Below are 26,720 nucleotides of genomic sequence, written 5' to 3'. Positions count from 1 at the left end.
AAGTGGAATTGACTGAAAAAAAGTGTCGAAGTGTCCTTTTAACACCTTTTAACGTGTCATTTTCTGCCCCGCAGGTCATGGAGGAGACAAACACTCAGATTGCATGGCCTTCCAAGCTAAAGATCGGTGCCAAGTCAAAGAAAGGTAAGGCCTGTGTTGTCCCTCATTTGAAACATGCTTTGCTAAAGATGTGTGTGTATATACTGGTTTCTTAGCTGTGGGGTCTTTCTGTTACTCACGTTTACATGCACTAATTTCAGGCAATCGGAATGAAAGCAATTTGATTTTAAATGCTGAAAGGTTTATTCATACGAACCCTGAACTTTGCAATCTGATTCACATATTTGTTTACATATGCACATTTCTATATACGTGCAATGCTTAGTTGGTGCATTTAGAACCGAAAAAAAGCCACTGCCATTTTCACATTGATTATATATCTAAAAAAACAGTCAAGCCTTTTAGCAAATATGTAGTAAACATTTAGGGTACGTTTTCTACATGATTGTACTAAAAGTGGAAACATCTAAACATGCTGTCTAGATTAAAATTTCATTCAGTTCAGCTGAGCCGTCAATTTGATAATAAATGGATTATTTGGTTGCTTGTAAACGTTTCTACTGTTTACACTCAACATTCTTGCTGTTGTTTCACTGGAATTTGTCTTATCAATGTGTTACATAAATGATGTGGTTGCAAAACAACATTTTGAATATCTTCACATATTCATCACTGACAGTATCTTGGCTTCAGGGTCAGATGGATCGTTCTAGTAGTATCTCAGTTTTGCCTATCCTGATTACGGGTGTCTTTTGTCTAAGTTATCATACGAAGAGGACAACTTGTGCTTTTCAGCCCTTTTTGACTATATATTTGTTTGAAATATCATATTTTCAGTGCATAAGTGGATATTCATGAGAGGTTTGCACTGGGCTGTTTCTGTTGTTTTGGAATCATCATAAACATAATCACAGTATTGTGTTTGAGTCCAGTCAGCTCTTCTTTGTTACCGCTTTACATATTAAACTTTGGCACATAAGTGAACCTGAACTGCTGCTACGGTAAAATGCTGATTTTGCTACAGAAAAATGAATGTGGAAATGACTGATTAAATCATGTGGCTTTTTGAGAAGAGGTGCGCTTTTGTTTTTTTAAGTGTTCAGACTTACAGTATTTGACTCTTTTGACTCCCAGAGCAACATGCATTGCAAACACAATTCAGCTTGTGAGAAAAGTCTTGCTTTTGTTTTCTCATCTGAATCAAGTTGCTAAAATGCTCCAGGTTGGATTTTAAAACATTTAGCTGATGTTTGGAAGATGTTTAAGGCATATACCGTGGCATGCGAAAGTTTGGGAACCCCTTGCAGGATCTGCAAAAATGTGAATAAATTTAACAAAATAAGAGAGATAAATCAAAACGCATGTCATTTTTTATTTAGTACTGTCCAGTAAGATATTTTACATAAAAGATTTTTACATATAGTCCACAAGACAAAAAAAAAGCTGAAATTATTAAATTAAATTTAAATTTAATTTAAATATTAAGGGTTAAATATTCTAACCCTTTCCAGCATTGACTGTATGATTTTGAGATCCATATTTTGATACTGAGGACAATTGAGGGACTCAAACACAACTATTAAAAAGGTTCAAACATTCACTGATGCTTCAGAAAGAAACGCAATGCATTAAGAGCTGGGGGTGAAAACTTTTGAAGATCAAGGTGAATTATACTTAATTTGTCTTCCAGGAAACATGCAAGTATCTTCTGTTGCTTCTGAAGGGCAGTACTAAATGAAAAAAAGTGATATTTCAACAAAATAAGAAACATTTGGACATCTTCACCCTGTTCAAAAGTTTTCACCCCCCAGCTCTTAATGCATCGTGTTTCCATCTGGAGCATCATTAAATGTTTGAACCTTTTTTAATAGTTGTGTTTTAGTCCCTCAATTGTCCTTAGTGTAAAAAGATGGATCTCAAAATAATACAGTCACTGCTGGAAAGGGTTTAAATATGCAAAAGATGCTAGAAAACCCAAGAATCTGCAGGACACAGAGGATTTTTCTGAACAGTGCTCAGTTTAACTGTTCAAAACAAACAAGGGACTCATGAACAACCATCACAGACAAAAAAAAAGTCGTAGATCATTCAGTATTAAGAACCAAGGGATCCCAAACTTTTGAAGGGGGTTATTTTAATAATTTCAGCTAATTTTTGTCTTGTGGACTATATGTAAACATCTTATGTAAAATATCTTCCTCAGGACAGTACTAAAAAACAAATAACTTGCATTTTGTATGATCTCTCTTATTTTGTAATTATTCACTTTTCCACAGATTCTGCAAGGGGTTCCCAAACTTTCGCATGCCACTGTAATATGTGTGAGTTTGCTCATTTTTATTAGACTTTGACTATATAAACTACCATTCAAAAGTTAGGGTCATGTCTTTGAAAGTAATTAGTATATGTTTGTTTTTTTGCTTTTTTTTTGCTTTTTATTTAGCGAGGATTTATTAAATTGATCAAAAGTGACAGTAAAGACATAATATTACAAAAGATTTCTTCTTATATGCTCCTTATAATAAAAAATCCTGAAACAAAATGTATTGCAGTTTTCACAACAAAAAAAATCTTACGCAACTGATAATAAGAAGTGTTTCTTAAGTATCAAAGTATCAAATAATAAGTATCAAAAATACCATAGTACTTGTCTTTTGGGCCTGCATTCCTGTGCACCTACAATGTTTTTTTTTTAACTTATTTAATTAGTAATTATTCTTGGTAAACTATAAAGCAATTGCAGTACCATGGTATTACCCTCTGAAACATGGTACTGTCCAGTGGTCGAACTATGAAAAAAAAACAAAAACAGGGTGGATGGTGGGGTGGAGGTCCTGTAGCTAACTTTACACAACTGATTACAAAATTTGTCTACATTTTAAACCTAATTTGTTTTGTACAAAAAAAAGCATTCTTAAATGAACTATGATTAATGAACTGTTTCCTTTGGGGGGCTGAAATGGGGGGGAGTCAAACGATTTATCGTGATTAATCGCATACAAAACAAAAGTTTGAGTTTGCCTAAAATATATGTGTTTGTACTGTATGTAATTATTATGTATATGTATATGTAAATACAAACATATTCATTTATATATTTAAGAGAAATATGTTATGTGCAAAATATTTTTATTTATATGTAATATAAATGATATAAAAATTATAATAAATACATTTACTTGTATATATATTTGTAAATTTATACGTGAATGTGGTTGTATTTATATATATATATAGATATATATATATATACACACATAATAATTACACACAGTACGCACACATATAAACTCAAACTTTTATTTTGTATGCGATTAATCATGATTAATTGTTTAACAGCCCTGTTTTGCTTGGCTGATTTGGGGCTGCAAGTCCCTGTGATCATGATGCACTGAATCATTCCGTCAAACGATTCAGTTAGAAACGAATCAAGTGATGAATCGAGTGAGCCAATGATTAATAATTGATTATTAATCATTGGCTCACTCGATTAATTCAAAATCATATTCATTCAGAAACGAAACACCGCAGTGTTGCTCTGTCATCTTTTCAAGAACGTCAAAAATCACAAACCATTTTTAAGCTTGTGCACAGCTTGTTGCAATATTGAGTTCTGTTTGATCAATCACTGTTTAGTTCGTAAATTATCATACGTAGAGAATTTAAATATTTAATTTGCATGATAAGTTTTACACAACATCAATAATCTAAATGAGATGGTAAGAGGGGATGGTGGTTTTACGCAGGGGGTGCTTTTTGCCATTCCCCTGCATCCCCCTTCAGTTCGAGCCCTGGTACTACCACAGCACTTAAGAGTTCAAGTCGATGCTTTTCAATTGATGCACTCTTTCACAGAGGTCACAGCAAACTACTGGTGAACTTTGCTGAGCACTGTTTGATACTGAAATATTTTCAAAGTCATAATGTCAATCAAACATTTGTTGCGCAATTATAAGAGTGTTTCATTTCTCTCTAAAGATTTAATACCTAATGGCAACCGTCATGTTCGTGTAATAACGCTGCGATCAAGAGAACGGAATGCAAACAATGGCAATAACAGCTTGGCCATTCCAAACAAACATCAGATTAAGTTCATATGTGCTAACAATGTGTTTTCAGGGTCACGGCCAGAGTCAAAGGCCATTCGCATTCCTGCGCTTGGTTTATATTGGCGAGACGCAGTGGGCATTGCCTGCGCTGACAAAAATGTTACATAATCATTTGCGGTTATCTGGTGACTGCATGCAGCAAACATCCCAGCTAATTAATTGATGGAAAACACACGCACGGTTATGACATGTGGACCGCACCAGGCCCGGCTTAACCCGTGCGGCCTTCAGGGATCTGCTGTTTCCTGCTGGTCTGTCTGCAGCTTATTACGACAGTCAAGAGGTGTTGATCCTGCGCAACAGCCCTGGAACAAAACAGGCTCCGGTCAGCTCGATAACACAGCATGCAGTTGAGCCAACAGCCTTGGCTTTAGGTCCGCCTCTGTTGCACGTTGAAAGTGATGCACTGGGTGTACGTGATTGTTGAGGAGCAGAGATGTTTGCAGTTTAGGGGACTGAACGTTCTAGCCCTAAACTAATCCACTTTATTCAGATCACTTTTGCCAAAAAAGAAGTATGTGAACATACGATTTCCTGTAAAATAGCCCATTATGTGAATAGATTCATATGTTTTTGAATGCTTGTAAGGCCATCAAAGTTTTAATTATATATTCATATATATATTAAAGTGGACATTGGATGCAAAATTCATTTTTACATGGTGTTAAAAAAATAAAAATTACACTTTTTTTAATGCCCAAGAAACCTAAACATACTTAATTATCAAGCCATATGACGTCATGCTGCTCAAGCCCCGCCCACAGCCACTAACAGACTGTCTCGTTTAGCATATTCCCGCCCTCAGCCTGTTGTACACTCATTTTCTCCGTCATTTTCTCCACACTCAAGAAAAAAAAAAACGGAAAAGAGGGGCAGGGTAAGCAGTAGCTCATTATCATTTAAAGAGACATGCACCGGCTTGTTGTGAACAGAGCTGTTTTTGACAAGGTAAAAAGGGTGCTGTTTTACATGACCATTTAGGAATTTTTAACCAAAGTATTACATTATTCATAATAATTGCTCTCATTGCTCTCTAAAAATGCTGGGTTAAAAACAACCCAACTTGGGTTATTTGGCAATCCAGAACAGGGTAAATAGTAAATATACATTTTATAATATTATAAATGTAAAAAAAACAAATAAATAATAAAAAAAAAAATATATATAATATATTATATATATTATAAATTTAATTAATTTTACTGTTGTATAAAAAGTATTATATTGATGGCTTAAATTGGCCTGGAACTTAAAAATCACACACAGAACTATAGAGGCAACAGCAATAATCAAAAGATGAACATTTATTAGTAAGCAAGAACACCAACTGACAAAAAATATAAGACAAATTGAATTTATTTAGGTGAATACAGCATAATTTACAATATTACATACATTTAAACTTGTTTAACAAGCATTTTAGAAATAAAAAATATAACATTTAAAAGTAGCATTTTAATTTAAGTGTATTCAACCATTCTCTGTTACCATTTTTAACCGAAATAATGCTAATTCTTGTGCCGGTGTGTCTAAGCCGGTGATGGGCTGCTGTTTACTTGGGGAACTATGAACCTCAGACCGTGGCCTTGCATTTCACTCGTAGCTGAAAGATCCATAAACAAACAGTACTGAGATTTGAGAACATATTTTAACATCAAGTTAAATTAAATTCAGTATTATAACAAAAAAAAAAAAAAAAAAAAAATCAATTAATGTTATGCAAGGCAAAAGGCATTTCCATCATGCGAAACAACCGCTGAATCTCATTCTTGTATGTTGCATTCCATAAAATAATATACTTTACAGCACAGTAAAGGCTTTATAAATGAAATAAAATGTATACAAACCTTTATTTTGCTGAAGAAGTGCACCAAATTGGCAGCACTGAGAACCGCTCTTTCTTGTCGAGAACGCAAAAAGCCTGGACTCTGACTGTAACTCAGCAGCTGGGTTGTTTCATCTAAGACAGACCCAAATGATAATCCAATATTTAATAACCCATTAAAAGTGACCCAGCAGCTTAATTATACCCAACAAGCTAAACCCTTTTGGGGTAAAAAAAAAAAAAAAAGCCAACCATTTTTTAGAGTATAGAAAAACTACCCAGCACCTGGAGAAAAACCTAGCAGGGTGAACCTGTCACGGCTGTGTGTTGAGTGAGACGAACGACGGAATATAACGAAAAGTCTTTAATCAATTTCACAAACGGTAACTCCAGGCAGAAACAAGGGAAACACACACACCAACATAACTTTAACATCCGACAACCAAACGATGAACAGAATGAACTTATAAAGGAGTGCTAACGATACAAAGACAGGTGTGGGTGATTGACTAATAATGACTTAATAACGTGGGAAGGTAACAAAAGGTTCAGTGTGGGAAGAGGCTCAGGCAGAGGACGGACTCCTGGGAGGAGGACAACAAACAAACTCCAGGGTGGGTCTGACGGAGGGTGGAGCCAAGGAGGGAACAGAAGGGACCCGGAGCAGGAGGAGCCAGGTGAGACCCAGACCGCAGCCACGATGGTAGCCCACGGTGGAGCCGACGGAGGGAGGAGCCATGGTGGAGGAAGGGCTGATGACTCCAGGGAGCCGACTGACAGCGACGAAGAACCAGGGTGACACAGACGATCCGAAGGGCCAAGGCAGAGCCCAAGGCGATGGAGCCCGGTGGAGCTGGTGGACTGAAGGGCGACGGTGGAGACGAGGGAGCTGAGAGCCGGGGTGTAGCTGCTGGGTCGAAGGGCCGAGGCTGGAGGCGGAGACGAGGGATCCATGATGCCGATAGAGACTGGCAGACCCGCGACAAACCCACCGCACAGATGGTGGACTGAGGGTGAGCAGTGGGGCTGTCAGGAAATGGTGGTGGCATGGCTGAAGCAGCATCGTCCAGTCCACACCTAAACCCCTCCATCAGGCCGACGTTGTCGCAGATGGCACGATGGCAGGTGCCGACGAGGTGTTACCCCTCCTTGGGGCAACGTTAATAGAGGCGAGGTCCATGGGGGTAAAAAGAAAAAACTGGTGAAAACGGAAAAATAAAACATAGAGGAAAATTCGTTTTTAACTGTTTGTAGGTTGGATGTTCTGTCACGGCTGTGTGTTGAGTGAGACGAACGACGACGGAATATAACAAAAAGTTTTTAATAAATTTCACAAATGGTAACTCCAGGCAGAAACAAAAGGGAAACACACATGCCAACATAACTTTAACATCCGACAACCAAACAATGAACAGAATCCAACTTTTAAAGGAGTGCTAACGATACAAAGACAGGTGTGGGTGATTAACCAATAATGACTTAACAAGGAACGGAACAGGAAAAACCATATATGGAAACACGAGGGAGAAACAATACATTTTCTGAAGCAACCATAGTCTCTAATAATCGATAATCAGTATTTCTCTAGTGAACCATGTTGGTTGTCTTTATTCTTTTTGAGTGTCATTACTAGAAACAGCATTTGCACATTATATTTTTCGGCCAAAAAGTAGAGGATTGCTAACAATTAAATATTTTCATCTGCATGCTAAGCATGTCTCTTGGTGGCTGAAAGTGCTTAGTAATAATCAGGGCCTCAACTGCTTAATAATGACAGATGCTTCACAGACACATTTACAGGCTCCTAAGAGTCTCTGGAACCCTGAATCATCTGGGATGGGACCAACACCCACAGTTATGTGCTATTATCTCTCGCCTCTATTGGCCAAAGAGCCATCACAACTAATGCAGTCATCATCGCCTTCGGATAGGCCCTAACTGGAATGCAAATGGCCTCGAGACTCTTTTGTGTGTTAAAAGTGGAAATGCAGCTTGCGGTGTATTTATGTGGCTCCTGAGAACGCATTCCATTTCTGCAGAGTCTGAGCTGACGTAGGGAGTTTTCATCTTGGTCTCTGAAGTCTCTCGTGGTCTGTTTCACTCATTTGCCATCGTAAAGCTCAGGTTGATACTCCGCAGACCTTCACACGCCACTGTCACAAAAAAGCTTAAGTTTGATTTACTCTCAAAGACTTCTCTTCTTTTAGAGTTTTCATTTTGTGTGTGCATGTTGACGTTAAATCAAAATGATGTCCTCTTTGTTGTATCTTAGCGGTATGCAGCGAATGTCCTGTTCTAAAATTAGCAACATTTATTTGTTACTGGAACTTTTCAAGTCAACATGGAGTCAGAATTTACTCTAGATTTATGTTGTTAATGCACGTTCATGGTCTTTTTAAATGAGTCATCTGTGCACGTTATTGTAAAAGGGAAAAAAATGCTAGTCTTTGTTATCTTTCTTGAAAACTCTTTTAGGACTGACATCACTAAGCACTGCTATTTGTCAACCTCTTGTCACAAACCACTTTTCACAATGTCATCATGATGCAATCTGGTGGCCTAATTTTTTGCTGCTTGAATATCTGGTTTCAACTCGCAAATACATCATATTACAAAAATAACATGGATTGTGAATGCTGCTTTGTTGACTTTAAAGGTTAATGTGATAATATTTTATTAAAGACATAATTAGTTTAAATAGAAGAAGTGCTTTCCCTTTTTTAAAGGAATAGTTCATCCAAAAATGAAAATTCTGTCATTAATTACTCACCCTCATGTCCTTCCAAACCTGTAAGACCTACATTCATATTTTTTGAATGACTCTGCATAGACAGCAACTTCATTCAACGATTTCTATTCTTTCATGTCAGTCTTCGACACGCATTCACCACAGTACCATGATGCATGCATGCAGGAGCCAGAACTTGGATGCGCTGCGCCTTGTTTACAAGCAGAGGAATGCACACGAATGCATTGTAGCACTGTAAATGTGTGTCATTAGAATTTAGAATTTAGCATCTGAACGTATCTGCTCCTCAGATACACCTAACCCTACCCAATACTTTATTCTGACTTCTCGATTATTTCCTTCCTTTTTATTTTTATTGAAAACAAATTCCGATGTAAAATGAGATGTGAAAAAGCAGAAGAACGATTTCAGCAATAGGCGGATGCGAACTCGGGTCGTTCGCGTCAGAAAACACTAGCTACTCGCTTTACCACCTACGCCACTGGAAACATGTCTTAACAGCCAGCTTTTGTACTGTTGTGAAGTTAGTGGGCAGAGGTAACGTTTGTAACCCCTGCAAACAAGGCGGCCTATTCCGTTAATTAAAAGGCACCAGACTACAGAAAATACCATATACTCCAGTCATTTTTAGGGGGGGAGGATCCACCCACATTTATTTTGCTTCCGACGCCCATGATATTACCGATCCTTAATCTGCACCTTTCCACCCATGGCACCACCATTTAGTTTTCACAAGCGGCAATGGTGTACCAGTTTTAATGCCATGTCAAAAGTTTGAGCAAAGCATGCTAACTGTTCTGTGTTTGGCTGCACAGATGAGCACAGAACACTATTTAGAGTCCCAGCCTCAGAGGAGACAAGACAAATATAAACATGCAATTTCTTTCCCAGCTGTTTACCTTCACAGACATAGCCGACTGTTTTGGTGTGTGTGTGTACTCGTTCCTGTTACATTGTGGGGACCAAATGTCCCCACAAGGATAGTAAAACCTGAAATTTCTGACATGGTGGTAGGGTGACCACCTGGAAAGAGGGCTTTTGCAGGACATAGTTGTGATTTTGCGGGACACGTGTGAGACTGATAAATTTTCTACTGTTATGCTGTGTAAATACCGATTGCATGCTTTATCATATGCGCTGATCTGTGTTTCTGAGCGCGCACATGCAAGCGAGAGAAAGCGCGTCATTTTTATAAGAGTAAAGAGAATCCACCTGCGAGAAAAGAGATTTGTGCTTGCGCATTTTGATGTGCCCCGCATTGCAATAATGTGCTCTACACTGTAAAAAACAATTTGTTGAGTCAGCTTAAAATAATTTGTAACCTGGCTGCCTTAAAAATTTATGTTCAGTCAACTCAAAAAAAAAAAATGGTTTATTCAACTTGAAATGTTAAATTATACTAAGTGACAACTTAGATATTTGAGTTGACTCAACTTAAAATTTTAAGTCTGCAGGGTAACAAATTATTTTAAGCTGACTCAACAAATGGTGTTTTTTATTTTTTACAGTGTAGACATTTATCATTAAATTAATGCCATAAAACCGCCTCAAACGAACTATTAAAATAAGAAGAAAGTCGTGCCTGAAAGCTGCATCGATTTTTATTTTTTTTGGTTAAAATGAATGGAGAGCATCGTGTTGTGTGCGCTCGACCATTTCCGTCGGTGGCTCTAGATCACTTGATGAGCTTTTTAAAAAAGGCAAAAGAACGCATGGACGTTTTCTTAATACGATCATTAAAAACTAACAGACTGATGAAAATGCGGGACATTTTCTCAATATGCGACGTGCGGGACAAGAGGTGAAAATGGTGTGCGGTACAACGCAAAGTGGGACAGGTGGTCACCCTACATGGTAAAAAAAAATGATTAAAAACAGTAAATGATGTTTATCTGAAAATGTAACAATGCAAACATGCTTTCTGTAAGGGGTAGGTTTAGGGTTGGGTTAGGGGATAGACAATATCGTTTGGTCAGTATAAAAACTATAGAAGTCTATGGAAAATCCCCACAATTCACAAAAACAAATGTGTGTGTGTGTATTTGACAGTTCAAGCACAATAAGAAATGAAAGACGACTAAGTTTAGTACTCACATGCTGCGTGACAGGCGCTTTCTGTGCGCGTGCTTCGGATGTGTGTGCTCAGAAAACCGTATATCAGAAGTTTAAACTGATATGGCTTTAAAACGCATGATTCAGCTCAATAGACATGATAATAAAGACCAAACTCTGATGGTTTTTATCAGAGTATCTGAGGTATGAGCTATGAAGGCACAGCCCTATTCTGGAAAAGGGGGCGGGGAGCAACAGCTCATTTGCATTTAAAGAGACGCACGAAAACAGTGTTTTTCTGCTTCCACTCAAAATAGATATTTTCTAAATGGAAGATGTGGGGTATTTTGAGCTATACCTTCACAGGCATTCTGGAGACACCTGAGACTTATACTATCAGTTCAGCTATGCTTAATTGAATTCTTTAAGAAATGCCTAAAAATTGTACAACTCATGTCAAACACAGACTTTGAGTGCTTAGCTGCTTCTCTGTCTGAGCCGTGCCATCTTTTCATACACAAAGACAGAACCTGGCTGACATTTCTGACTCACCCTCACTCCTAGCCCATCTTGGCCAATCCAACTCAGAGCACTGAATAAATCTCAGGCTGCTGTATGGAGAGATTTATAGGAGGACGGGAGAACAGAACTCCCACTGGCCTGCTCTTAAAGGGGGGCAGCAGCTGTAAAAACAGTCCGGAGCGCTTCGTTCTTCCATCGCTTATCACCCGGTCCACCGCTCTGTTGCATCAGACCGGGCTCTCGTCTCCATGGAGAGCTGCTAGGCTGCTGGCGTGCGCGGCCCAGTATGCTCCCACAGTGGACCCAGAGGGGATTTAAGGTTCCTTCCTTTAAATGAACATCTTTGGCTCTTTTGTCGGCAGATTTTGGACACAATAGACTCGCCCTCTTGATTCCAAGGAAATATATTTCTTCCCAGAATGACTTTGTTACAGTGTGAGGAGCAAATGGGACGTTACCATAACAGCAATGTGAGGAACATTGGAATTTTATGGCTCCAGCAGGATTTTATAGCTGATACAAAACAAGTTCTATAAAAAGTTCCAGAAATGTATTCACTAATTGAGAGTTAGTGCAATAAACTTTAAATAATCAGAAAAATTAGAGCAGTGTGTTTTCTCACGCATTTTACAGGTACATTATTACATTATTACAAAGAAAATAATGTAATAATATTATTATGTTTTTATAATATTGGAGTTTTATTTTTGTAAATTGTACATCAAACTATACATTTTAATCTCACCAACAATACTACAGATTTTTTTTGTCTTAAAATCATATTTCAAACATTTTAAATTTATTATTTGAAATGTATATTTTATGAGAATAGAAATTATGTAATGTAGTAAACCTCTGTCTTACAATATAATATAATATAATATATAAAAGTTCCATAAATGTATTCACTAATTTACAAATATGCAATAAACGTTAAATAAACAGAGAGAAATTAGAGCATTGTTTTTTCTCACGCATACTACAGTTCAATAAAGGAATTGAATGTAATAATTTTATTATGTTTTTTATAACATTACATTTTCATTTTTGTAAATTATACATCAGGCAATATATTTTGCATTGTACTTTAGTTTTTTATAATATTCAAATTAAGCATAATTATTTTACTTATTATTTTGTTCATCTCACCAACAATTCTACAGATTCTTTTGTCTTAAAAGCATATTTCAAACATTTTAAATAATTATTATAGTCATTAAATCTAATATAATAAACCTCTTAATATAATATAATATAATACAATATAGAAAGGATTTTAAAGTTGACACAAACCAATTGTAAAATTATTTATAAAATAAATAAAACAGCAAAACATCAAGAAATATAAATTTTGCAATTTTTAATTCATTAATTAATTTATTTATTATACCTAAGGTTAAAATTTCTTATATTTCATACTATTTATTTTTGAAAATTTTATTTTTGAAAAACGTTGAACTACACAACAATATTTTGTATTGTGACTATAGTTTTAAAAATATAAAATGTCTATTTTATTTTATTTTCTTATTTTTTTAGTATGAGTCTTTTGCCTGAAATTAGTTAAATTGTATTATAAATCATAAGTCATAGTCAGTTAGTTTTCATATAATTTTAAAAAGCAAAACCTAAATGTTGCTGTCACAAAAAGGAAATAAAATCATCAAAATTCAGATTTTTTTTTTTAATTTTTTTTTTTTTTTTTTTTTTTTTTTTTTTTTTGGTAGATGCAAAACACTGCAGAAAGCCAAATTGTTCAATCCTTTCATAAACATGATTTATTCCCTAAGCCTCTTGTGTATTTCTCACCAATATAAAAACTGAGGCAGTCACCTACAGTGTGAGTGTTTGAGTTGTTAATGGTGCAGTGAGCACACAGCAGTGTTCTGCTACATAACGAGACATTTAGGGCTCACGTGTATGTTCTCTCAGACTTTATAGGAACACAACAGCAATAAACATTCAGAGTCACTTGGGAGGCCTCATCGCTGTTTGGAGGGCAACAGGAAAGCCTGAGCCTCTCCATTAAGGTCTCACTATTATCATCAAGCCTTCTTTGGTTGCAGCCCTCACACAAGAAGATGTTATCACAGCTCCACTGCTGCTGCTACATCTGTCTGTATATGATGGTGCAACAATCCAAAGTATGTAGTAGAAAAACAGAGAAGCTTCCTGCCCGTGTGACCTTAAGAGCTCTATTAAAAAATCACTGTCATTTGAAGTGGAATTAATTGCTAGCCTCCGTAATGGATTTCTCTCTTTCATGTGAACAGGGCTGAATTCAGCCTGAGTGCGTGAGGATATTTTGTTTTTGTTAGCTCACGAACATCTGTTCGGTCACACACAGCAGTAGAGGCGCATAGTTTTCGCACTGTTTGTTGTGCAAGATGTCGTGACACCAGATGTGCTAAATCATGTGACTTATGAAGCACATGAGAAAGCACATTTAAAAGCAAAGGAATGGAGGAGATTTATAGGACCTATATTTTGTGGGATTTGAAAACATGGATCTAAGGATATTATTTTTCTGTACTTGAAGCCTTTTGGAAAAAATGGTGAACATATTTATAAGGATGCTTTCCTCCTTAGACCACCTTAAAGTTTAAAGCAACAGAGAAAGTTTTGAGGCTGCCACCTAGTGGTACAGCAATCCTAAAATCCAGGTACAAAGAACCAACCTGTTTTCTTTTCAATTATCACAGTATGAGTAATTCTATATTATGGTTAAATATCACAATATTGTTATTTTCACTGAAAATTCTACCAAAATTGAATCAAGTATTAAGCCATATTAAATTACATTTTATTATTCCTGTAGCTTAAACAGCAAAGCATGTGCTAGCAACGCCAAGGTCACAGGTTCATTTCCCACGGAATGCATGAAATAATGAAAATATATACATTAAATATGATGTAAGTATCTTCAGATAAAAGCATCTGCCAAATGTGTAAATCTACTTTTATTGTTATTTATTAGTCTTGCAACACTAGTATTAAAATAATGTAAAGCTGGTTTCTAATGTCAAACATTTGTTGTGAATCTTATCTTTTGATCTGCAATGAAGACAATAAATAAACAAAAAAAAAAAGAGAGATACAGTTACAGTTACAGTTTTGAGTCTTGCAGCACAGGTTTTAAATAATGCTAAACTATTTTTAATGCTAAATATTTCTTATGAATAATTGTAACATTTATTGTAATTTAGTACATCATTTGTAAATTCTTACATACTTCAATACCGTAACAACAGATGTGAAGAACACTGGAATTTTATGGCTCCAACAAGGTTTTATAGTTGATACAAAACAAGTTCTATAAAAAGTTCCATAAATGTATTCACTAATTTAGAGTTTAGAACTTTTAATAGTTGGAGAGAAATTAGAGCATTGTGTTTTCACACGCATACTACAGGTAAATAAAGAAATGACACTTAATAATAATATTATTGTTTATTTATTTATTTTTTTAATTATACATGAAATAATATATTTGGCATTGTACTTGTTTTTAAATTAGGAATAATTATTTTATTATTTTGATTTATTTTGTTAATCTCATTATCAGTACAGATTATTTAAAATGTTTTAAATAATTATTATAATTTGAAATGTATTCTTTCATTAATAATGTAAGAATGTAAAATATAATATATATAAATAATTATCAAATTTAATTTAAATACATAAAATATAAATAATCTAATATAGTACTCTTTCTTATAATATAATATAGATATATAATATATTATATCAGATATATAAATTATTAAATACTTTACAAATGAATGAATAATTGAATTCATTCATTCATTTCATTTCATTTGTAAAGTATGTAATCATTTACAAATTATGTAATAAATTACAATAAGTGTTACGGTTATTCATAAGAAATATACAAAGGAATAGCTTTGTATTATTTAACACTTGTGCTGCAAGATTTAAAACAGTACATTTTAATGTTATAATATTTAATTTATTTACTACACACATTTACTTTTATGCATTTCATAAGCAGCTTGCAAAACATAAGCAATTTGCCAATTCAATGCCACGTTTATTTAAAAGTTACGTTAGGAAACAATGCAGAGAGAAAAAAATGAGGATCTGTGTGTGTGTAAGTGCAGTAAGTGGGTTTTTTCTCATGCAGTGAGCCAGAAATCATTAGTTCATCATTAGTCCAGTTTTACACAACATTGTATTCGTAAAACATGTTGAAAATGATTTTTTTTTCCTGGCTGTTGAGAGTCTTTTCTAATTTGTGGAGTGATAAAAGGAGAAACACAAATTCCCCTCTGTAAAAAAACATTGACTCTAATATGTCAACAAAACCAAACAAAAAGTCTTTGTTTACACTGGGTTTGTCCTATTGTAAGATCTCTGTCTTAAAGGAGAACTCCACTTACAGAACAACAATTTACAGATATTGTACTCACCCCCTTGTCATCCAAGATGTTCATGTCTTTCTTTCTTCAGTTGTAAAACAATTGTGTTTTTTGAGGAAAACATTTTTCTCTTTATAATAGACTGATATGGTGCCCCGATTTTGAACTTCCAAAATGCAGTTTAAATGCGGCTTCAAACGATCCCAAAGGGAGAAAATACGGTCTGAGTTTTTCGGCATACCCTAACTATCATGAGCCAAAATACACAGAGTTCAGGGAGAGCAAGGCAAGAGGAGCGTTTGACATTAAAAAGTATATAAATTGTATTATTTTTATGAAAATAACCGATTGTTTCGCTAGATAAGACCCTTATTCCTCGGCTGGGATCGTTTACAACCGCATTTGGGATCGTTTGAAGCCGCATTTAAACTGCATTTTAGAAGTTCAAACTCGAGGCACCATATCAGTCCATTATATGGAGAAAAATCCTGAAATGTTTTCCTCAAAAAACATAATTTCTTTACGACTGAAGAAAAAAAGACATGAACATCTTGGATGACAAGGGGGTGAGTATATTATCTGTAAACTGTTGTTCTGGAAGTGAACTTCTCCTTTAAATAATGTAAAGTAGGGTATAGCATAATCAGTTGACATTTATACTGTCACATGGTGTGTGTGTGTGTGTGTGCATGTGTGTGTACACACCAGAGGTCGGGTTAAGCGAAAATTGTCTGTCATTGACGGAATTTTTTATTCAGTAACGGAAAAATCTGAAGGCGGTCCGTCATGACGGATTACACTGAGGGTGATCTACTGTAAAATTGTAGCTGTAATTCGTAATTCCCACCCCTGTCCAGTTGGTGGTGAGTGCGCTCCAATGTAGCAGCAGAGCGCTGGATCCAGAACAAAAAAGGAACTGTCACAAATGTTTTCCTATGCGTTTGATTACGCACAGGCGAGTGCACAGAAGCTACAAATCTATCGCGCCACATTAAAGAGCACCAAAACGGTATTTGCTGCTTGAATTTGGACAGAATTTTAAATCTGAGACTCAAAAGTAACACAAAGCTTAGCCTATTGCTATTTTTTGGAAAGAAGACGCACTATGTACTGTTTATTCATCAGCTGAAAACAGCATAGACCAAAAGATCGATTTTGGTTCGCTAAAATGAGAATCTATTAAAATTGAGAAATCAATTTTTTTGTTTGTTTGTTTGTTTACCCGGCCCTGGCATATTTTGTTGTTTTTAAACACTGCGCTGTGGTCCTGTATGTTCATGACTAAAAATGAAAATGTAAACAAAAATAAAAGCAATTAAACGTTTTATTCTAATTAAAATATGAAAATTATAATGACGGATAATTATACATTATGACATAATTTTTACTACCCTGTTCGTCAAAATGACAGACGATGTTGAAGTCTAGCCTCTGGTACACACATACATACATATGTTTGTGTGAGTGTGTGTGTGTGTGTGTGTACTGTTATTCACTATGTTAAAGTATAGAAATACCACTAAATTTAGACATTGTGGGGACATTTTTAGGTTCCCATGAGGAAACAAGCTTATAAATCATACAGAATGAAGACTGAAAATCTAAAAATGCCTGTAGTTTTGTGTGAGGGGTGAGTTTAAGTGTAGTGTTACGACGAGGAGATAGAAAATACAGTTTGGACAGTGTAAAAACCATTATGCCTATAGAATGTCCCCATAAAACATGGAAGCTCGTGAGTGTGTGTGTCAGTTTGACATCAGTGTATATTACTAAACCAAACATGCTTCTCAAGATGTAGATGCACGTTCTCCCGGATGTCTTTTTAGTACAAACTGCTACGCTGTCTTTTATACTACTGCTGTTTTTGCTCACAGTGGCAGCACTGCAACAGTTTGCGGGTCTCTCAACACATGACACAATCCACTGTGGGCATTTCCAAGCAGCCCATAAAACGCTGCGGCCTCCAAAACAGCATGCTTCATTTAGCTCACGCCACCCCCTGTGTGGATAAACAACTCTCTGAGAAGACATTTCCCTTAAACTCAACTTCTCCACTAATCCAACATAAAACAAATCCAAGGATCCTAAACTGATCACCAAACAACATTCTTTCTATAGCCAGTAGCAGTCAAACAGATTCTTTCCACGTGATTCGGCATGATGATTCATAACTCTAATGAACTGATTTGGTATATTCAGCTTGTTGGTTGTTTGATTTCCCCTCTTTTTCACATTCCCCCCGCTGTGTTGGAAATGACTGATTTAGACTCTCAGAGGAATGTTTTTCAACAGATGTGTTTCTCACCACAATCAGCACAGTGTGCTGCTTATCAAAGCCAGCTGCGGATGCATGGAGGTGTGTGTCAGCAAAGCATCCTTAGATGGAGCTATATTTAAACGCTAGTCAAAAGGTGTGAGGAAACCATGTAAAAAAACATCCATGATGGATTTTTCTAGTTGGCTTCTGCTAGTGGTTACTGTAACTAAACCATTATGGTCTTTCGTTGATATCCATTCAAAAGTAGCATGAATTCTGGCAAAAAAAAAAAAAGTTGCAAGCATCATACTTCATAAATTCCATTGGAATGAATGGAAATACAGTACTAACTAATAGATCTTTTAAAGTTTAAAGGAATAGTTCACTTCCAGAATACAAATTTCCTGATAATTTACTTACCCCCATGCCAGTCAAGATGTTCACGTCTTTTTTTCTTCAGTCGGAAGAAATTAATATTTTTGAGGAAAACATTCCAGGATTTTTCTCTATAATGGACTTCAGTGGGGATCAATGGGTTGCAGGTCCAAATTGCAGTTTCAATGCAGCTTCAAAGGGCTCTGCACGATCCCAGCCGAGGAATAAGAGTCCATCTAATTTTCTCCTCCAATTTCAAAATCATCCGACATCGCTGTTTTACCCTTTTTTAGCAAAGGGTGTTGGATTTAGACGTTGCACGTTCGCTTTGTAACCACTGGGTCAGTACTTCATGCCTATGTCACGCATGACCTTTCCAACCCGTTGGCCACCATTGGAGTCCACTTCATGGAGAAAAATCCTGGAATGTTTTCCTCAAAAACCCTCATTTCTTTTTGACTAAAAAAAGAAAGACATGAACATCTTGGATGACATTGAGGGTGAGTAAATTATCAGGAAATTTTTTATTCTGGAAGTGAACTAATCCTTTAAATCTCTGTTATTCTGGGGGACAGTCCCTGGTTTTTTGTGTTCTGTCCCCAGAAATGTCCTCGTTTTACAGCACGTTTTTTGTTACTTTAGCCATAAAGAACTTTACCTGGCTGAGAGCAGTTTCAGGGTAATTCAGATATTAAATATTCATGTTAAATAATGTTTGTTTACTGTATAACAGTGCACACAATTTTACACAATTTTAAATGTTTCTTGAAAAAAAAATAAAACAATTATTCTTGCAACTATGATATTTTTGCAGAAAGCACATACTTTCAAAAGTAGCCTAACATAAAATAATAGGCCTAATTAGGGATAGTAAAGGTCCATTTGCATCACAAACATAATAAATGTTTGAAAACACATTAAATTAAAAAGTTGAAATTATTGTAATATTGAACACAATTTAAAAAATATAATATATTATAATATTATATTACAACATATCTTAACAAATAATGTTTATGTAGTTTTAATAATGTAATGTGTTTTTGTAAACTCATATTTTGTCATATCCACTAGAATCCTTATAATTTTTAATTAAAAAAAAAATAAAAAAAAAAAAAAAAAATATATATATATATATTTTTTTTTTTTTTTTTAACCATCTTTTTTTTTTTTTGACAACTCAAATAGGAAATGTCCCCAGTTTCAATTTCAGAAATCTACTCACCTTTAAAAAATTATAACTCTGTTCAGCTTTCTCTTTCTCTTTCTCAACTTTCTCTGCAGTGAATGGGTGCCGTCACTCCAGTCCATCGATTAACATTTTGTGAAGAGAAAAAACGGGTGTTTCTCCTCAGCAGTCCAAAACAAGTCCAATAATATGCATCCTTCCGTAATAAAAAGTGCCTCACGTGGCTCCAGTGGGTTAATAAAGGACTCCTTTAGCGAATCTATGCGTTTTTGTAAGAACAATATCCATATTTAAAACATAAGAATCACTTTAATCTAGCTTGCGCTAACAGTTACACACGGAACTTGCTTCTTTGACAAATGGCGTGGCAGTACTGAAACACCGTCTAAACTGTTCGCCAATCGCAACGCAGCGGGAGAGCTAACCAATCACAACACATTTTGTTTTTCGGAAAGCGGGCCTTCATTAAACCCAGAAACTAATCGAGCTTTATGTGCCAGGCTGGGAGAAATGTATTGTATAATATAAATTATGTTAAAAATAATGCGTTTTTCAAACCACCAAGCATGAAAGCATGTTCTAGTACACCCCCAAAACAAAATCAAGACTTTGTAAACGAGCATAATAGGACCCCTTTAAATATTGTAACCCTGTTGAACTTTCCATTTTAATAGTCTTAAACTACTAACATATAGTTTAAGCCTAGATATTTCCATGAACATCTCAGGAATCTCAAACAATTTGTCAGTGCTTTCCACAAAGCCACCCTCCCTCATATTTATAACAATAAATGCACCAACGGCATGAGGATTTATGGTTTTAAAGCAATTTAATAAGGCATTTTTGCTTTGCAAGCACAAATTTGAAAGTTTGGCGCATTGTGGCAACCTTGAACGCCATCCACGCCAGCATTGCTTCACTGGGTATGCAATAGACATATTACATTACATCGTTTTCACCACTCTTGTAAATCCAACCCTTTAGGGGATGCCACTCAAAGCTGGTGAGGTGGACAATAATTGCCAGCATGGAAGCTGAGCGGTCCTAATCATCGGGTGTAATCCTACATGTGTTAAACCACACTCAATTGGCGCGTTCGCATGAGACGAAGCCCTTTGTATGCAATTATATTCCTGTTTTCCCCCTAACACCACAGGATAAACTGTAAAACCTCTAGTGAGCACTTGAGCTTGACCACAGAAAATGGTCACATTACATGCAATTTTAACTAAGGCCAGTCTTGCTGTAGCGGCTAGCTCTGAACGCTCTGTATGTTTTCTGCTTCGTGGAATGTCACTGGTGCCGGACTGGAGTGATTTCCTCCCGCAGTGTCCGTCCAATCAGGCCGAAAGGGTGTTTTGCAGGATTTTGTGGCGGAGAAATTCGCTTCTGCGTGGGACAGTGATTTAGCATGGCTTTTTCACTCATTCCCGCTGGCATTGAAAGCTCTCATCACGAGCTTCCTTTAAGCGCCGGAACAGCAGCTATAGCACAGAAAGCCAGACGTGTAGTGTTAGACCTGGAGCCTTGTGTTTGTCTTTCTCCTTTGCGGAGAGTGAATTACATGGCTTGGCGTGTCTTGTGGGTTGCTTCAGATCCTTAAACTGCCTTGTTACTAAAACTTCTATGGGACCATGTGAAAGTTTTTTTGTTCTCTCTCTCTCTCTCAAATTGCATTTTATTTCTTCCTAAATTACTTGATTGTCTTTTAATTTTTTCTGAATTTTTTTAATGGTTTAATTAAATTTTAATAATCAGAAAGCATATCTAATCAGTTGAAGTCAAACTGTAACAGTGTACTGATTTATACATTTTCAACAGTAATGATGCCCATTTTTTTTCTGGATTCTGTTTCATCATTAAATACAAATTTATTATCAAAAAATGGTGTCAGTAAAAGGAATCCATAAAACTTAATCAACTGAATTAATTTTTTTAAAAATGTAATCATATCAATTTTGGCAGAAAACATGCTGCATAATAGAGGTTTACTGTTTAAATTAAAACATTAAAAAATGTGTAATACTCCTTAATTAATATTTTGATTAATTTTATTATTATTATTATTATTATTATTATTATTATTATTATTATTACACTGTAAATAATGCTGGGGTCAGGTTAAATGTTTAACCCAGCCTTCTGGGTAGTTTTAATTAAACTCAACTATTGCTTAAAAATTACTAATTTTCTTACTTAAAATTAACCCAAAATAGGTTGGAAATTAGCATTTATTAATGTGTTCAGTAAATGAATATTTATAAATATAACCCAGAAGTAAAACCCAAAAGGTTGGGTTAAACATTTAACCCAGCGTTGGGTTGTTTTTTACTAGTCATTATTTAGAGTGTAATAATAATAGTAATAATAATAATAATTAGTATGAATACATTTTGTGTGTGTGTGTGTTTTTTTTGTTTTGTTTTGTTTTGTTTTTTTTGTTTTTTGTTTTGTATGTTTTGTTTTTTTTGTTTTTTTTTTTTTTTAATGAAATGGTGAAATGCTTATGAAGTGAACTCTCAGAGTGTGTTATTATTACTAATAGTATGTTCTGTTGTATATTAGTAATATGATTCAGAACTTTTATTGTGGCGGTTGTTGAAAAGATGTTAGCGTTTTTGTTTTGTATGGTTTTTTTTGTTGTTTTTTTTTTAAATAAAATAGTAAAATGCTTACAAAGTGAACTCTCAGAGTATGTTATTATTATTACTAATACTATACTCTGTTGTATATTAATAATATTTTACAGATCTTTTATTTTGGCGGGTTGTTGTGAAGATGTTAGAATTTTGGTGCTTTTTTAATAAATAAAATGGTGAAATGCTTACAATGTGAACTCTCAGACTGTATTATTATTATTACTAGCAGTCTATTTTGCTGTAGATTAGTAATATTTTCAGAACTTTTATTTTGGCAGGTTGTTGTGAAGATAGCGTTTTTTGTGCTTTTTTAAAATAAAATAGTAAAATGCTTACAATGTGAACTCTCAGACTGTATTATTATTATTACTAGTAGTCTATTCTGCTGAAGATTAATAATATTTTACAGAACTTTTATTTTGGCTGGTTGTTGTGAAGATGTTAGAATTTTGGTGCTTTTTTAATAAATAAAACGGTGAAATGCTTACAAAGTGAACTCTCAGAGTATGTTATTATTATTACTAATAGTATTCTGTTGTATATTAGCAATATTTTTCAGAACTTTTATTTTGGCAGGTTGTTGTGGTTTATAAAGTGAACTCTCAGAGCTGATGGAGATTAAGTTTATGTGGAGTGATGGCAGACGCAGACTTTTATTTAGATAGTTTAATATTTAGAGACACTATTCCATAGCACAGTTTGATAAAGTGTATAGCCCTACCTTTGATTTATTCATCCAAAATTTGCCAAATTGCTCGACAGTCTGTATACAGTAAGTTTGTATTATATGACTGTGTGGATTCCGCCAGCTTTTTCTTTGAGATAATCATAGTTTTTGTCATATGTTAAGTAATCTTTTTTATGTAATCTTGCTTCTAAAAACTAAATTAACTCCGGGGCTTGCTTTACATGCCAATCATTGGCATCTTCTTGTTTAAGTGGGTGGGTCTTGGGGTGAAAAAGTCATAAATTGGTCCAGACATTGTGTTGTTATTCAGAAGTCTTTCTGTAGAACGCTAAGCAGAGGTCTACTCCATGCTGGCATGAAGGTTGGGAAAGTAGATTAGTTCTGGGGAATTTGGGGGTTTTTGCAGCACAATGAGACAGATGTTTATGGTGCGGAAGTCAGTGACAGAATGAGCAAGTGCTGGAATGATATAAATATTGTCTGGATTTATTTATCCGTGAAGCACTTTATGCAGTTTTCTCCCAGCCCTACTTGAACCCATCATTATTCATGTGATATATGACTTACCACAAAATTTATGTGAGTAAATGGGCCTATTGTTGATAAAGCTTTATTATGATAAATATAATAACAAAATGTTTACATTTTCTGAAATGTAAGCATTGAATGATTATGCGGAACCGTCCACCACAATACTAGGGTACTTTGATTAGTTTTTAGTAGACTACTATTCAAAAATTTGAAGTTGGTAGGATTTTCTAGATGTTTTGAAAGACATCTCTTATGCTCTTAATGTGAGACATTATTACAATTTAAAATAACTGTTTTTGCTTTGAAAATATTTTTAAATTTAATTTATTCTTGTAAAGCAAAGTTGAATTTTCAGTAGCCATTATTTGAGTCTTCAGTGTCACATGATCTTTCCAAAATGATGCTGATTTGGTTCTCAAAACAGTTTCTTGCTTAGTGGTTTGTTAACTAACTGTTATAAAACAGCTTTATAAGGGATAAATAAACCTTATGACCTGGCTTACACTATGTATTTTTCTCTTTCAGATCCACATATCAAAGTTAGTGGTAAGAGGGACAATGTGAAGGAAGCCAAGGAGAAGATCATGTCTGTCCTGGACACAAAGGTGAGCATGTCAAGTCAGATTGGGTTATTCTTATTTGATATGTCATTGTGCATTTCAAAAATGCCTCATTTGTCATCCCTGTCATTCTTGGTTGCTGTAGTAGTTGGATGTGTTCAGTGTTAGGACAGCTGTGACATCTGATGCAATGGAATTTGAGTATCCTGAAAGAAACTATGTGGAGCTTGACATCAGGAGCATATATTTATAAAGAATGAATCATGGCTTAAATAATATTGGGTTAAAGGAAGACGAATGCCATTGCATGATACCATCAGTTGAGTCTAAAGCCATCTGTGGCATCTGCTTTATCAAAACATTAAAGATTGTTATAGAAATTGTATAACTGGTTTCAGACTATATCCACTCTTCTGGTAATTTGTGCTAGACATAATGAAAAACATCCACCAAAGTCAACTGAAGAGTTTGTTAAGAGTTTGTAACATCACTGTAGATTTGTGACCTAATTCCCTCAAACGTTTGACGTGAAATGGGAAATGGTGTCTATTGACATCTCTCTGTAGACTTGTTGTAATGGAAAACTGACTTGGCTGTAGCTCATAGATCTAATTCAGCCTGTCACATTTTTAATGAAGCTGCTCAGAGGGGTGTAATCTCTTTTCCTGTATTTAAAAGTGAAGCAATTTTGTTCAGTTTTAAAATATAAAATGTTGAAAGTGCAAGCATCTTCCTCAGCTCAAAAAACACTGCATTGGAGCAATGCAAAATTAGCCGCCATGAGCAAAAATGTTATAACAATCTGACCCTTTTGTTTCCTCAGAGCAATCGTGTGACTCTGAAGATGGACGTCTCACACACTGAGCATTCACATGTCATCGGCAAAGGGGGAAACAATATCAAGAAGGTGATGGAGGACACGGGCTGTCACATCCACTTCCCCGACTCCAACCGCAATAACCAGGCTGAGAAGAGCAACCAGGTGGGATTCTGACTTACCCAGCTCATGTAAACAAGTCCAAATCCCATTTCACCCCAACTGTCAAAAGAGAAAATATGAGTATATATTTAAGTATAATATAGCATTATTTTTTTTGTAACAGTTAAGTACAAGTTTTCATTTACATAGTGTATATGTACATTTTACTTTTTGATTTTCATGTAATCATTAATGCTTAGTATGCTAATACAGTATTTTGTAAGATAAAATATCACTACAGGATAATGATAGATGTCAAAAAATTGTAATGTTCTAAAAAAATAAGTTTCACTTTCTTTTATAAAATTAAATTGTTAATAAGTAATATAATAAATAATATGATCCTTCAGAAATCATTCTAATATGTTGATTTGATGCTTAGAAATATTTTTGATCAAGAAACATTTCTTATTATTATCAAACCGCCATCCTGTCACTTTTGATTAATTTTATCTATCCTTACCGAATAAAAGTATTAATTTCCTTAAACAATCTTTTAAATGGAAGAGTATATGCAAAAAGTGGTGATTTCTTTCAAATTTCTCTCAGACCTCTAGGGGGCGTGAGTTGAACAGGCTGAGTTTCGTTCCGATCAGCCTCCGTTAACCTTGTTTAACAGATGCTCTAACTTCATCTGCCAATGGCAGCCATGTTTTTTGAGATACGCAAATGCACACTGATTTTCATATTGGTAGAACAAATGGTTGCACAGTTATAGCCACTTTTATATTTTTTTCCCTCTTATTTTGGCCAGGCTCTGCAATTTTTCCTGTGACATCAAATTGAGCTCTTACTCAGAGATATCTCATTCCGTTCAGAAGTTATAGGCATTTTACTAAAAGTGGCCCTGCCCCTTTCGAACATTTTGGTGCCCCTTTGTGACGGTGAGTCGAAAGTTAAACCTTTTTTTGGAATCTTTCTGCACTGGTTTGGCTCCGATCAGGCAAAAAACCTAAGACTAGTTTGCAAAGAAAAAATGCAAAATACCCAAAGATTTTAGGAGTTATGAGCTATTTCGCACTTTTGATCACTGTAGTGCCTCCATCAGGCCAATTGGGTTGAGCCTTGGTCACAATGTAGGTGGTGTGAATACTACCATCCCTCTAAGTTTCAGGTCTCTACGACTTACGGTTTGATCTGCACAATCAGTTTTACGTGGAGATCGTTGATCTGTGACCATTCTAACAATTACAATAGGGTTTCATTCTTGTTATTTTGGGATGAAATATGACCTGGACATGTTCTTGACGAGTTTATAAAAGTTTATAATTTCCATCTCATGTTCTGGAGACCCGTTTAAAGAAGAACTCCACTTCCAGAACAACAATTTACTCACCCCCTTGTCATCCAAGATGTTCATGTCTTTCTGTCTTCAGTCGTAAAAATATTATGGTTTTTGAGGAAAACATTTCAGGATTTTTCTCCATATAATGGACTTCATTGCTGCCCCGATTTTGAACTTTCAAAATACAGTTTAAATGCAGCTTCAAAGGACTCTAAATGATCCCAGCCGAGGAAGAAGAGTCTTATCTAGCGAAACAAAAGCTTGTGTAGCGCAGGCTCTGGGATGCACATCCACAATGCTACGAATTAGTGATGGGTCGTTCTTGAACGGTTTGTTCATTCTGAAATTAATCTTTAATGTGACTCGGGAAGAACAAGTCGTTTCGGGGAGTGATTCGTTCAGTCGTGCATACGCAACATCCTATTAGGTTCTGTACTGGAATTAGTTCACCTGTTTCGAGTCTTCAGGTTTTTCGAGTCGTTCGTTCATCTTATGGGGCTGTCACGTGATGAACGAAC

At 35.4% G+C, this 26,720-nt stretch overlaps 1 protein-coding gene across 2 annotated transcripts in view; it reads left to right on the top strand.

Annotated features, from left to right (window-relative positions):
• Positions 1–26,720, top strand: part of bicc1b (BicC family RNA binding protein 1b) — a 103,169-nt gene that overhangs the window by 40,851 nt on the left and 35,598 nt on the right. For both annotated transcript variants that reach the window (XM_051124511.1, XM_051124510.1), the window contains exons 3-5: positions 75–144; positions 23,904–23,983; positions 24,762–24,920. In XM_051124511.1, coding sequence (XP_050980468.1) covers positions 75–144; positions 23,904–23,983; positions 24,762–24,920 — 309 coding nt within the window. The remainder of the gene's footprint in view (positions 1–74; positions 145–23,903; positions 23,984–24,761; positions 24,921–26,720) is intronic.

This window comes from Labeo rohita, chromosome 12 (genome assembly GCF_022985175.1).
Source record: "Labeo rohita strain BAU-BD-2019 chromosome 12, IGBB_LRoh.1.0, whole genome shotgun sequence".
Lineage (NCBI taxonomy): Eukaryota > Metazoa > Chordata > Actinopteri > Cypriniformes > Cyprinidae > Labeo > Labeo rohita.
Note: the sequence above shows the minus strand (reverse complement) of the source record. Positions and strands in the feature narration are given on the sequence as shown.